We start from the raw sequence: 15,432 nt of genomic DNA on the forward strand, positions 1-15,432 counted from the left end.
TTGCATTTCAGCACACCCTGATGATGAGATGGATTTCTCTGGCTAAGGAAAGGATGGAGGGAGGAGGAGGTGGGAGCTGAACATTCCAGGTTAAGGGACTACCATGAGCAAAGCCAGGCACATGGATGCTTACAAGAGCAAGTGGCCAGAACTACTAGAGTATGTAATGTGTTGGAGAACGACAGCAGGAGAAGGTTGAAAATAATAATTTCAGGTCACATCATAGACAATCCTCACTAAACTATAAGGAATTATAGTTTATTTGGTAAACTATATTTGGTAGTAACATACCCCTATACTCAATCTCTGAGCAAGGGCTCTCACTTGGAGCGCCTGGGCTGGTATCCTGGCTTTGTTACTTGGCTGTGGACTTTGCACTAGTTCCTTAATATATCTGTGCATTAGTTTTCTCATTTCTAAATGGAAGTAAAATAGTACCAATTTCTTAAGGATTGTCAGGAAGATTCAATGAGATAATACATGCCAATTGCTTAAAACAGCAGCTAGGGACTTCCCTGGTGGTGCAGTGGTTAAGAATCCACCTGCCAATGCAGGGGACACGGGTTCGATCCCTGGTCTGGGAAGATCCTACATGCCACAGAGCAGCTAAGCCCGCATGTCACAACTACTGAGCCTGTGCTCTAGAGTCTGCGAGCCACAACTACTGAGCCTGCATGTCACAACTACTGAAGCCTGTGCGCCTAGATCCCATGCTCCACAACAAGAGAAGCCATCACAATGAGAAGCCCACACACCACAACGAAGAGCAGCCCCCGCTCACCGCAACTAGAGAAAGCCCACACGCAGCAACGAAGACCCAATGCAGCCAAGAATAAATAAATAAAGACCTTGGTGAAAATGAAAAATGTTTTAAAAAAAAACAAAAAACAGCAGCTAGCATGAGCCGTCAGTAAATATTAGTTATAAATACACATAAGACCTACTTCAATCCAGCACTGCAGAACTAATGAGACAATAAAATTAGTTCTAAGAGAAGGAAGCCGAGGAACTGTGCGCTATGTATCTGCTAAGATTAGAAACCGGGCAACTGCAAAATTGTCCGAGATCTATATAAATAAAACAGTAGTTTGCATAAAGCTTGTGATCTAGTATAGTCCTGAGTTCAGAAAGTTCCTTTTTAATAGCATCAGTTCATTATGTCTCAAATGATCATTTCTCAAGGTTGTTATAAAAAAGAACCCATATGTGACAAATTGGCTTTTCACTCTTACAATGTCTAGAATATTATACTTTGACAATCAAACATAGCAAATTTAAGTGACATCTGAGCATTTTTGTTAAAAGTATATATTAGCAGAATAAAAAAAAAAAAAAAACCTGTGATGTATGGGTCTTTGCAAGAGGAGAAGTGCATGCTTCTTGAAATTGATCTTCATTAATTCCAATTTCTTTAAGGTAACTTTCTAACAGCTTTTCAACCTAAAAATAGAAAGTTTAATTTTTTTTTTGTAATTTACATAGAAAAATTCCAAATTTTACATTGAGTTTAGAAAACTATAATCAAATGCTTGCTTGCAATTATTAATCTACATAAAATTATATTATATGGCAGTGACAATGTCTTTCACCGAAAAAACAAACAAAAAGTGAAAATTTTTGCAGAGAATCAAATAAAATTTTATTTACTCTCCCAGAAATCACTGAAGTCACAATTATGAAGTTTGTTGTGGTATAACTCTTCTGCTACCCAGAGGCATTCCTTAAAATCTCAAGACAACATGGCTAAATTAATAATTAACACTCCCCTGGATGTATCAGCAGAAGAATAAGAATAAAATTTAAATACCGGATGCAAGATCCCTTAAAATAGTTGTCCTAAATCTATTTCTTACATTCTACAGTCATAAGGATTGATTGAGATGCACAGAGAACGCTTGGAGTCTAATGCAACTGGTAGTACTATTAGGGTAGATTGGAATTTTTTAATTAAAGAATTTTAATGGAAAAATCCATTTTTAAAATTCAGAACATCTTGAATTAACATTATTCTAATTACATTTAAAATCAGGTAAAAAAATACTCACTAGTTCTTTGTACTCCTGATGAATCTCCGTATAGGTCAATTTGCTTTCTTCTTCATCATCAAAAACTAAATTTAAAAGAAAAATATTGCATAGTGTAAAAAAACAAGTCATTTCATTAATGCAAATATCAAAGTCCACTCTAGTTGTCTTACAAATAGAACTCTCAGTCTTATAAACCAGCTCTTCTGCTTTAAATTCTTGGGATTAAAAAAAGATGAGTGTGTGTGTGTGTGTGTGTGTGTGTGTGTGTGTGTGTGTGTGTGTGTGTGTGTGTGTGTGTGTGTGTGTATAGTGTTAGTTGTAAACAAGTTTTTTTTCCTACTTAAAATCTACTTCATATGGAAGATGAACACTAATTTGCTACTTTTCAATCAAGAATATAAGGCAACAATTTCTTTATAAACTTTAAATGGAACATTATTGTTGATAGTTTTTAAATAATTCGTTTTACAACAGGTTCCAGATTATTTTATCATACTGGAACTTTGCTGATCCAAATTTTACTGAAAGTTACTCGGCCTTCTTTATTACATATAAATCAATAATGAAATAAAAATAAATAAAAACAAATGTTTACTGAATGATCATATGTGTGAAACAATGTAGATTAGAAAGATATATATTCCCTCAAGAAGCTACAATGTGATTAAGGAAAGAAGACAAACTCATGAATTATAAGCAATAAACCCCCTTTTTATAATATTCCCCCCAAATGATCTTTCTAAAATGCAAAACTAACTTCTGTAATTTTCTATTTAAAACTCTTCAATTACTGCTCTTTGCCTAGAGAATAAATCCAAAATACTTAGAAGACCAGACAAAACCCTCCAAGACTGGATCCCAAATCTCAACTCCCACCACTCCAAAACCCAAACTTTGCACTCTTAACAATACACAATTACTTGGAATACTGACAAATGTAACACAAAAAGACAAAATAAACCCATGCCTTTGCTCAAGCCCTTAGATCTCTTTGCCTTTACCTGGCCCCCCTTCTCTCAACAATTCTCCAAAATATTGCAAGTGGCACATTTTCCATGATCTGCTACCCACTCCCAACTCCTAGGCTAGTTAGAGTACTTCCTCTGAACTCTTAAAATACACAGCACCATGTGCCTACCCTTATTATAACACCTGCCAATTTACATTTAAATTCCATTTACCTGCCAAATTGCAAACTTCTCAAGCACAAGGATTTGTTTTATTCATCTTTCTATCCTCAGCTTCTGGCCGAACGACACTCAATACATTTTGAAATAAAGGCTGATATTACAGAGTAGTACAAAACTAATTTTTAAATTATCTGAGGTGATGAATAGCACATTGACAACCCAAAGTCAGTGAAATATAAACATTATTATTTCAAGTGTCACTGGGATGTTACTTCCATTTCTCCTGGCATCTGCTCTATATAACACTGGGCATACATGCAATGTAGCAGCTACTAAAGCTGTTTTCAGTTAATTTTGAAGCCAGATTACTACATTACATGTTTATAAGGCTGAGGATTACTGTTTCCCTGTAAAATTACACAATCAGGTGTGTTACAACTGAGATGCAGCCACTTTTGACATCTGGGGATAAAAGGAACGATGCTTTATTTTTTTTTTTTTTTCCATTTCAGCATTTAGTTTCATTCAGTAGGGTAAATGGAATCAAAAGGTGACATAATTTCCTTTTTCTCCTAAAGGAGGTCAGAATACCACCACATGCTTCATAAGTCTCATAATAGCATTTTAAATTCTTAAAAAGAGCAGAAATAAAAGTTATTTTGAACTTATTTTAAAAATTACCTGTAAGAACAATACTTAATAAATACTATTTGAATTTTGCTCATGGCAATGAGAATGTAATGAAAAGATTCAGTGGTCAAAGTAAATTTCCTCTTTACCGGCTTCATGGAAACTTAGGGCTGAAAGGACTCTTAAAAGATCATCCAGGATAACCAACCATTTGATAGTTGAATTCCCCTCTATAAAAACTCCATTAAGTTGTTGTCAGATTCATTCAAACACTGCTAGTGGCTGGGGAACTCATTACCTCCTGAGGCAGGCTAATTTATCTGGGATACTCTCTGTTATGAAGTACTTCCTTCACAGAAATTTGTTCCCCTCTAGCTTGTACCCACTGACCCTAGCTCTATCTCACTGAAGCTTACAAAAACAAGTCTAATCCCTCCAACATAAGACAGATGTTCAAACGATTAATGGATATGACTACCCTTAAAGTCTTGGCCAGCTAAACAACTGCAACAACAGCCTGGAATTATTCATATGACATCGTTTGTGGTTCCTTTTCCATGAATGGGCTCCAATTTGTCTCTAAGAACTGAATGCAGGACTCCAAAGCGTGAACTGATCAGAACCTAGAGGTATCCTTTCCTCACAGGAAATGTTATGACACGGTTACATAACTCATTTGTTGTAAGATACCCTCCATTTTTGGTATAACCGAGAGTCAGAGAACTCAAAAAAGGGAATACACGCCACCGAGATCACCGGCTCTGGGCCTGCTGGAGTAATCACACGCCCCTCGCCCACCCACTTTTCGGTCAACTGTTGGGATCAGAAGGAACTCAGAAGCAAACTGACGTCTCCCCTCCCAAGTCACTGGGGAAGTTGTCGAAGAAACCCACACAAACAGTGCACCTGCCCAGGGCAGAAAGGTGCAGGATGGGGTGAGAGACCCAACATAGGATTAAAGTCTGATGTTTTTCGGATGTGTGCTTGGGCCCAGGGGGAAAGGTATCTCGGTCCTCGTTTTCATTTCCGTGAAGGAAAGGACCGGCGCAGTGACAGCAACACATCCTAAAATCCAGCTCTAAACCTGGCAGACAGGAGTGGAGACCGGGGAGATGAAAGGCAGTTTGTGGAGAGGCTGTTGGTGTGAGAGACGTGAGAAAGGATTGACGATTCGGGATCTGAATTTTACCTTCACATTTCTGCTCCACAAAGTCCAAGATGGGGATGGACCAGTCCGGGCCCCTCAGAAACCCCGCGATGCTCTCCACTACCCATTCCACCTCGTCCTCTTCTTCCGCAGCCATTCCGCCCTCGAGGGCCGCCGCGGAAGCCTAGGCCAGACCCCCGGAGCCTGGAAGGCCTTTCGGCCGCAGGGAACCGAGAGGAAATGGGAAGACAAGTTGCCCCCGCAGTCTCGCAGTCACCTGGATGAAAGCTACAAACCAGTTAACGTAAAACGGTCGCTATGGCAACCCGCGTAGCCGCCCCTAGAAGCCGCCCGGAAGTGAAGCCAGCTTCCGCGGAGCTAGCGCGTCCTGGAGAGAGGTATTTGAAGAACTCTTCCGATTGGCTGGAAAGGAACAGTATTGAGTCGAAAGGTAGCCTTCAGCCCATTGGCCCGGAGCTGCTGGGGCAGAGAGCAGGAGTGTAGCCATTGGCTGGAAGTCCTGGAAAGAATCTCAGCGTTCCCTCTAGATAAATGCGTGAGACCAAGGCTTAGAAATGGCGCTGGGAAGGCGAATCGCACCTGGACTATGACTGAAAATTTTAAAGGCTTCAGTACACGGTTGTATCCCCACCACTCAGTCCCGAACATTTTCAGACCCGCTGGCCCAGAAACGTTTGCAATTAAAAGGTTGTTTGAAAATACAAACCTGAGCAAAATAGCTCTGTAAGACTTGCTGATTCGCTCTGCAGTCAGTTTGCATCCTGTAGCAGAAGGCGGGCCTTTAAACTTTCCTGCGCAGATAGAAATAACTAGAATTGACCTTTTCAAGAGCAAAATCAAAGTAAATGTTCCTTTAAATAAATGTCTAGGTAACCAACCCTTTTGTTAAGTAACACCAACTCTACTTTTAGATTGGGGTTATTTGTGGAATGGGTCTTCAAAGGTCATTGTCAGGGTACTTGGCATCCCAAAATATTTTCAAACAACCTTATATGTATTTACATAAATGGGATCATATTGTATGTACAGTTATGAAACTGTTCACTTAATATTTGGTCATCTTTTCATATAAACATAAAACTATCATTTCTGTATAGCTTCATGGTATTCAATAAAATACCGTTTCGTTATTTTTATTTCTTGTATATACACACAGTATCTTACTTGGATGCATAGATGTCATTAGTGTGCAGGGTTTTTTTTCCCTCCGTGGTGTGGATATACCATGCCATTTTTCCCTTCTACAAACTGCTAAAATGAACATCTGTGTGTCTCTAAGAACTGTTGGTTTATTGACTATTCCAAAGGATAGATTCTACCAGATTTGCTAAATGAAAGACTATATATACTTTGATTTGTGTGACCAATTCTCAATAGCTAGGTTAAGTTACTTCGATTTCTCAAATTTATAAACAATTCTGTAATGAACATACTTGCACATGTTTTTCAACTCTAGTCTCATTATTTACTTTGAATAAATTCCCAAAGGAAAGATTACCGAACCTATTTTTAAAAGCCTTTTTGAAAAATATCTTTACCAATCCACTAGGTTAAAGATGATACATAGTTTTAATTTGCATTTTTAAATTTGAATTTGAGCTTTATTTCATATTGATTAGCCTTTGTGTTTCTTTCTATGTTACTTTTTCATACCTTTTGACCATTTCTTCTTGGGATTTATTTTTCTTATTGATTTGAAAGAGCTTTTTATACATTAGTATAAGAATTTTAACTCTGTCACATGTTGCAGTGACATGTTTGTAATTTGTCTTTTAGTTCACTGTGTCTTTTGCCATATAGAAGTTTTACATTTTTTATGTAAATGATAGCCGATAAGTTATCTTCCTTAGTGGATAGCCATGCTCCAGGTACCACTTACTGGAAATGGGTGTGGTAAGTGTGGGGGGTTTTGAGTTACTGAGAAGAGGTAAAAGGAGAGAAGGACATCATCATTTTGGAGCTAAAATATTGTGACACCAGAAGGGGATTACTGTGGCTTCTTGTTCTCCTTTTCTGTCTTCTAAACCAGCTTAAAAGAGAAATACTCCTTTTCTGCCAGTTTCCTTTCTTCATAAGGAAATTACTTGTCAGGTTTCTAATGAGCGTGAAGGCCACCAAGTGCTATCCAACTGCACTCAGCATTACCTGGCCTTAGGGTCTTTATCTTTAGTCTCTTGGGAGTGCTTTCCAATTCCACTGGAAGCAGATAATAACTGGAATGCACAAGCTCTTCTTCCGTTTATTTTCTCAGCATCATTCTTCAATGTGGCCAATGTGAATTCCCTCAGGCCTGCAAGTTTTCTCATTTATTTCAAAACATTGAATTATTTCAATTTTCTCCTCAAATGAAAGGATTTTCTTTTTATTCAGTACTTGGGACCTTTATAAGAAGGATTCTCATACAGATTTAATATAATATATTCAATATGCTTATTATGAAATAAACACAAACTCAAAAGAACAGTGCACACACTCTTAGGGCAATGCATGTGGGATGCTCTGGAGGAAGAATAAGAAAACAAGGTGGGTGTGCGTTGTGCATTTTACCATATAGCACTTTGTTCAGCCAGGTAGTGTTTTTCATGTTTTGCAGTGCTACAAAGCATGGTCCTCTCTTGAAAAATCACAACTTCTCATTTTGACCACTTTAGCTGCTATGTATGAACAAATGTTCACATTGAAGTTGTTTGTTGTAACAGAAAAGACTGAAATAGATAACATACATACCCATGTAAGCATACACACACACACACATATCTACAGTACTTTTACCATGGTGTTGATAAGAGGTTAATTAGAGAACACATAAAAATTACTTGGGACCATGCTTGGTAAGTTAGTAAATGCTCAATACATGTTAGCTATTATTATATGTAATTTAGATTCTTTTTTAACAGCTTGCATTCTCTTTATTTTGTCTCTCTTCACTGACAAGTCAGTTACGTTCTTTACTGCATTCCTACTGAAATCTCTTGCTTCTCCCCATCCCTGTATGGGAACTGGATCTCTGCCTTACTAAAGGGTTATAAAGTTCAGTCTTAACAAGATAATTACATTCCTCCAGATTTTTCAGGGACCACGTGAATAGCAACTACTTACATTTGTGTAGTAGTTCATAGTTTACAAAGAAATTTACATGTTTGACTCAGGACAACCTTAAGAGCTAAGTAAAGATGCTATTAAGATTTCCCCCATCTTACGGATGATGTGTATTAGTTTGCTAGGACGGCTGTAGCAAAGTACCACAGACTGGGTGGCTTTGTCAAAGGCTAAGAAATAGTCAAAGTAAAACCAGTGAATCACCAAAGTAGTAATTAGTTAAAGTTTATTGTACACACATCAAAAAGACAATTTGCAGACCAGGAGCTCTTAAACCAAAACATGGAATGAGGCTCAGGGGTATATTATTATAAAGCAGCTTATGTAATGAGAAAGCAGTGACCGTTTATTCTTTACAATGATTGGTTATAATATTAGAATTTTCTTAAACAATAGGGAATTTGTCAGTGATTACCTGATATCAACCTTGGGGAACAGTTCAAGTTTCACTTATGATTTCCAGAGGCATAAACAAGAAATGACCCAGGTCAAGTAGGTCTCACACAACAAACTAAATTAAGCCTTGTTTGTATGACAACTCTTTTTATTAGCTAAGGGAATTTTCAAAGCCAGTCTCCCTTTGTTTCTGATTTTAATAGCTTGAGCAACAGAATTTTATTTTCTCATAGTTCTGGAGACTAGAAGGCTGACTTCAAGGTGTCAGGGGGTTTGGTTTCTTCTAAGGCCTCTCTTCCTGGTGTCTAGATGCTGCCTTCTCACTGTGTTCACATGGTCTTCCCTCTTTACCTGTCTGTGTCCAAATTTCCTCCTCTTATAAGGACATCAGTTGAAGGGGATCAGAATGTGACACCCTAAAATATGCCACTTTGGCATATTGGTTATTTTGAGCTGAAGGCAGCTGAGAAACAGCAGATGCAGAAATAGCTCTCTGCTCTCCTCCATCTGCATAAAACAGGACATAAATTTCCCATGAGAAACCTACTTACTTTCCCTGTACCAGGCAGAGGCGAGGAGAACATTCATCACTGGAGACGAGGAGTCAATTCTGGGATGAGTCTGCATAAACAGACTCTACTAAAATAACCCTTGTCTTCCATTCAAAGATATCTTAACCACTCCTTCCCCATGTATTTACAAGTCACTTCCGCACAATTTGTCAGCCCTAGAAGCCCAAGTCCTCTTTCCTTTGTCTAGTCACTTCTCCACAGTTTATTACCCTTCGTTAAAATGGTACGTAAGCCCACAAGTCTCTCTGCTCTTTGACTTTTTTCACTTCTTTTTGGTGAAGCCTCCATGCATATAAAGTTGTAAATATTAATAAAATTGTATGCCTTCTCTCCCATCAATCTGACTTTCGTCAGTTTAATTCATAGGCCCCAATGACTAAACCTAAGAGAGTAGAAGAAAGGTTTTCTCCTTCCCTACATAGTCGTATTGGATTAGGGCCCACCCTAATGAGCTCATTTTAACTTAATAATCCCTTTTAAGGCCCCCTCTCCAAATGCAGTCAAATTTTTAGGTACTGTGGTTAGAACTTCAACATATGAATGTTGGGGGACATGATTCAGCCCATAACAGGTGGGAAAACTGAGACTGTATGAGGTCACATTTCTTGCCTGGGGTCAGCACAAAGTCAGGGCTTGCACTTCTCTGTACTTGACACTTAAGCAACAAGGTAACCTCCAATTTTAATTTTATGATATATATCACAGAAGGTTTTCCATGTTTACATGACCCCTTTTAATGTTACCTAGTGTCTTAGCTTGGGCTGCTGTGACAGAATACCATAGTCTAGGGGGCTTATAAACAACAGAAATTTCTTTTTCACAGTTCTGGAGGCTGAGAAATCCAAGATCAAGGAGTCAGCTGATTTGGTGAAGGCCCACTTCCTGATTCATAGACCACCATCATCTCTCTGTGTCCTCCCAGGTGGTAGAGGTAAGGGAGTTCACCACGGTCTCTTTATAAGGACACTAATCCCATTTATGAAGGCTCCTCATGACCTAATCACCTACCAAAGACCCCCACTTCCTAATATCATCACTTTAGGGGTTAAGATTTCAACATACAAATTTTAGCGGTACACAAGCAATTCATTTCCTTTGTGTGAACATAATACAATTTATTTAAACAATTCCGTATTTACCTAGGCTGTTTCTTGCACTGTTTTAAAAATAAATGCATCCTTGTAACTAAATCTTTGCACCTAATCTTTACCACTTTGTGAAAATGAATTCCTGAAAGTGGAATTGCTAAATCATACAGCAAGCAGTTTTTAAAGACATGTACCTATGGAGTTTGGTTTTGTTTTAAGAGGAAGTATTGTGCATTCTGCAATCATCATGGTTAAATGCTAATTCTTATCCCTTTTATTATTGTTTTATATCCATGAGTCTACATATCCCTACAAATGCACAAATATATCTCAGATACTTGGGAGATTGCTAATTTAGTCAGGGGAGGACTAGAGAAATGATTGTAAATTCCAGAGGACATAAATTCTTTAATTTCACTAATGTATCTCCAACTCCAACACAATGGTTTGCCCTAAGAGACCCACAATGAGTATTTGATGAACATGTGAATTATGACTGGAGTACATAGAGCCTCATATTCGCCTGAAAACAATCCATTTCTCTTTTCTGTTCCTGCGGGAGACAGTAAAGGTGGGGTTTTTACTGGCAGAGTGGGGGTTTTTTAACTTTAGCAAAATATGCTTGCATTCTAGATCAGATGGCTTAAAGTTATTATTAGCAATAAGCTTAAAAATACCAATGCAACAGAAGTGTCATTTTCATATGTAATTTATAGAACATATAAAACAGCTCTAATGAACTACCTAATTACTACTTCAAATGGTATGAATTCAGCTTTCAAGTAAAGAAGGGAAAAAAGGTCACTGCTTTAATCCTCTAAATTGCTTTTATTCTGGCTATAGAAAGACTTTTTAGAAGTTCTAAATTATAGTTTCTTTCCAAATAGTCTTGATTATTTGGTTTATATAACAGCAAAGGGATGGAGGAGGTTTCCATGGGTTGGCAAATAAATAATTACCTGCCATATCTTCAAATTCTCCAGTGAATCCTTAGATTTTTATTGCATTTGCAGATGTAGCATCACAGAATTTCCATTCCCTTTTCAATGTCTTATTGCTCATAATCTATAAAATGTTCAACAACTTGATTTAAAATAACAGCAAAGAAATGAAAATACAATGACTTTTCAGATTGTGACTCAGCACATACATTTGGTGTGAAATGGCATGGCTTAGAATCCTTTCTTTACTCATTGAGTGCATACTGTGTGCCAAGCACCATGCTAGAAACCAAGAGCTCCAGATACGGTACATTATAAATTCCAACTGTATGATAGTTTGCTTATTTTCATTTCATCTCTAAATGTTCAGGATCTTTGTGTGAATTACTCTTTTTCTTTCACCTCCGTTTCTTTGGTCATTAGGTTTTTTCATTGTCTTATTTGTGTATATGTAGATAATTTTGCTATATTACTTTCTTCTCTTCCCTTCTACCTTGGATTATGTGCTAAATTGACTCTTGCATTTGTCTTCCATTGTGTTTTCTTATCTATTTTCTCTTTTTCTTTTAACTACTATATTAGTGACTTTGGGGAGGATGACTAATTTATAGAACATGTTTATATGCATCTTAGATCTGCTTTTAGTTCTCTCTCTTAAAAGCAGCTATAGCCTAAATTAAATGGCCTCTAAATTTTTTTGACCAGATATTTCATCAGTAAAAAAAATTTTGAATACTCCTCTTAATATTTGAATATATATTTACTAATGACTTATGGACCTGTACATATACATATATGAATATAAACAATTGTATACTGTATAATTAAAAAAAACAAAAGTTGAAAATTGAAATTAACAAAGGATGAGATAAAAATATATAGGTTGAAATTCTAATACTTTTTCCCTGAGTGCCAATGGATAATTTTGTGGACCCACTGTGGAGGCCACTAGTTTGGACTTGATAAACTTGATAGTTTGGGCTTCTGGCATAGTAAGGAAGCCAGTGAGTGTCCTATTTGCTTTAGTCCCGTTTTGAATATCTGGGAAAGATGATAAAGAAAATTTCAAGGTTCATATTTGGAGCCCAGAACATTGAGATCAAGTCTCTCAAGCAAAAAAGGATGACAGAAGCCTCTTCCACCTTCAGAAGAGGTGGAATCAGATACCCTGACTGGGAACCATCCTGATGTCAGAGGCAGTAGGGAAGCGGGCTTAAAAATGGAATATTTTTTAAGGATGGCAGGGGAACACTCTTTTATCTATTCATTTTTAAATGTTATCTTTATTACTCCTTCTGTTGGAAAAGTCATATGGTCAGCCCTTCATATCCACGGGTTCTGCTTCCTCAGATTCAACCAAATGTGGATCAAAAGTACTTGAAAAAAAATTCCAGAAAGTTCCAAAAAGCAAAACTTGAATTTGCCACACTGGCAACTATTTTCATAGCATTTACATTGCATTAGGTATTAGGAGTAATCTGGAGATGATTTAAAATAAAGGGGGATATGTATAGGTTATATACAAATACTGCAAATACTATGCAATTTTTCATAAGAGACTTGAGCATCCACACATTTTGATATCCACAGGGGTCCTGAACCAATCCCCCATGGATGCCAAAGGATGATTGTATATGTATATTGAAAAAAACTCAAACGGTATAGAACTACACAATGAAGAAAGTGAAAGTCTTCTATTTTTCCTACCACCTAAAAAAAAGTCACTGTGATTGTTTGGTTATCGGCCTCCAGATTTTTTTAATGTGCCTATTGACATATATTATTATCTTCTTTAAGCAAAATGAGGCCATTCCCATTTGTCTAACTTGCTTTTACTTCATTTTCCAAGGATCTTTCAGTATTAATACAAAGAAATTGTTCTTTCAAATGGATGCATGGTATTCCATTATACAGATGTACCTTTTTTTTAATAAATTATTTTATTTTTAGTTATTATTTTTGGCTGCTTTGGGTCTTTGTTGCTGCGTGCGGGCTTTCTCTAGTTGAGGCAAGCGGGGGCTACTCTTTCTTGCGGTGCATGGGCTTATTGCGGTGGCTTCTTTTGTTGCAGAGCACGGGCTCCAGGCACGTGGGCTTCAGTAGTTGTGGCTCACGGGCTCGGTAGTTGTGGCTCATGGGCTTAGTTGTTCTGCGGCACACGGGATCCTCCCGGACCAGAGCTCGAACACGTGTCCCCTGCATTGGCAGGCGGATTCTTAACCACTTGCGCCACCAGGGAATCCCTAGATGTACCTTTTTAAAATGAATATCTTATTCATTTATAATATTTTGCTCTTATAAACATTGCTACATTAAACATCAATGTACATGTATTTTTGCATTCTTGCCAAGTCATTTCATAAAAGAGAATTAGAATTCTGGGTGTAAGGATATGAAACATTTTTGGAACAATAAAATTTTCCATCAGTATTACCAAATTGCCCTCCAAAAGGCAATACAAACTGACACTCTCACCAAAAGATTGTGTTTATATTTCCACACCTTTTCAGCACCAGAAACGTTAGTGTTTTAGTGATTTTTTTTTAATCTGAAAGGTAAAAAAAAATTTTCTTGTTTTAATTTACCAATGTTTAATTGTTAATGAGGCTGAGGATGTTTCATATATTAATTGGCCATTTATGTTTGTGAAAGCAATAATTTTTTTAAAGAATATTACTCTTTTATTTATTTATTTTTTAATTTGGTTGCTCCGGGTCTTAGTTGCGGCAGGCGGGCTCCTTAGATGCGGCTCACCCGCTCCTTAGTTGTGGCATATGAGTTCCTTAGTTGTGTGTGGCATGCAAACTCTAAGTTGCGGCATGCATGCAGATCTAGTTCCCTGACCAGGGATCAAACCTGGGCCCGCCGCATTGGGAGCACGGAGTCTTACCCACCGTGCCACCAAGTGAAGCCCCGAAAGCAATATTTGTTTTGTTTCTTTTTATCTTTCTATTATACAGATTTGCACATACACCAAAGAAACACCATGCTTCAACAATTACCAACATTTTTTCCAAACCCATTATGTCATTTTATATAGAGTTCTTTTACGTAAGATTGGAAGATGTCATTTAGTGCCCTTTGAGTCAGGCACGCAACTCTAATTCTTTGGCTAACTAGAACAAGTGTAAACTAAAGGGTAACAGCCAACCCTAGGCATCTTGCAGCAGTGAAAACGTAGTTGCTAATTGAGGCCACCAGATGGCAGACCACGGGGAAAAAGAAAAAGGAGACGAAATCTATGCCTACCAAGACCCAGCTTCAGGATGGCCCAAAGGTTTTAGGGAACTTTGTTTCCTATTAGTAGTGCGGGGGGGGGTCGGGCAGATTAGTCAAAGGCATTGTTTTAAACCATAGTGATGTATTTAATTATCTGATAGTAATGTCATTTATTATCTGATGCATTTTATTATCAGATTAAATATCTTTTATATTTTCATTTTTTTCTATGAATCTCTAGGGCTCCAAAAATAATGTTTTAATTGGAATTGCATCAGAATTATAAGTTAATTTGAAAAAAGTAAGATCCTCATACTATTTATTTTTCCCATGAAAGAACATGTTTTCCCCATTTATTTGTCTCCATTTATATCTTTCACTAAAGATTACAGTTTTCCTTATAAAGATCATGCACATCACTCATTAAAAATTTCACTTGGGAACAGGTTTATTTTACATGTATGCTAACTGGATTTTGACAATTTCATAGAAATATATTGACTTCTGCAGGGTTAATATTTACTCTGCATTCTTTTATTAAGAAATAACTATGAGTTAGTTCTTTTTAATTGCCCTGCTGTGGAATTACTTAATCTGGAAAGCATCACAAAATTCTTGTGCTTGCCTTTCTACTATTTATTTCTCTTATTTCTGTTTCATACTTCATTACATTGGCTAAAAATGGCATAAAATATGAAATATTTAATAATGATAAATAATGTATCTTTAGTATGTTTAACTGACTTTTTATTTGGAATAGACACTCATCGTGTTTATTTTAATTTTATATAGTAATATGTTTTTATTAAGAATATAAATGGATGTTGAATTTCACCTGGTGGCCTTTTAGCATCTACTGGGAGGATCATATGATTTTTCTTATTTAATCAATTGATATGGTTATTTTATTAATGCTTTCTCGTATTGTCAGCTTTCCAGTCTAAGGTAAATTCTCCTTGATTTCAATGGGTTAAAGTTTTAGTGTATTTTGAACTAGATTTGCTAGCATTTTATTTATTTTGTGTCTAACATTCATAAGTTAGGTCTGTCTAAATTTTTTTTCCGTGTCACATCTTTATTAGATTATAGTGTTGGAGCTATGTTTAGCTCATAAAAGAATTGGATAACACCCAATCATTTTCTCTGTTTTATGTTCTGGAAT

General features: G+C 36.9%; 2 protein-coding genes across 2 annotated transcripts in view; one reads left to right on the forward strand and one right to left on the reverse strand.

The window, feature by feature from the left end:
• The window catches only part of CFAP36 (cilia and flagella associated protein 36), a 32,665-nt gene extending 27,414 nt beyond the window's left edge, over window positions 1-5,251 (reverse strand). Inside the window, exons 1-3 of the mRNA XM_060026579.1 lie at window positions 4,977-5,251; window positions 2,046-2,110; window positions 1,339-1,440 (exon numbers count right to left, since the gene is read on the reverse strand). Of these exons, the coding sequence (XP_059882562.1) occupies window positions 1,339-1,440; window positions 2,046-2,110; window positions 4,977-5,091 (282 nt within the window). The 5' untranslated portion in view covers window positions 5,092-5,251. The remainder of the gene's footprint in view (window positions 1-1,338; window positions 1,441-2,045; window positions 2,111-4,976) is intronic.
• Window positions 5,252-5,487: 236 nt separating this feature from the next.
• Window positions 5,488-15,432, forward strand: part of CCDC88A (coiled-coil domain containing 88A) — a 193,893-nt gene continuing 183,948 nt past the window's right edge. The window contains exons 1-2 of the mRNA XM_060026582.1: window positions 5,488-5,573; window positions 9,846-9,953. The gene's annotated coding sequence lies outside the window, so the exon portion shown is untranslated. The remainder of the gene's footprint in view (window positions 5,574-9,845; window positions 9,954-15,432) is intronic.

Source organism: Delphinus delphis, chromosome 12, assembly GCF_949987515.2.
Source record: "Delphinus delphis chromosome 12, mDelDel1.2, whole genome shotgun sequence".
NCBI lineage: Eukaryota > Metazoa > Chordata > Mammalia > Artiodactyla > Delphinidae > Delphinus > Delphinus delphis.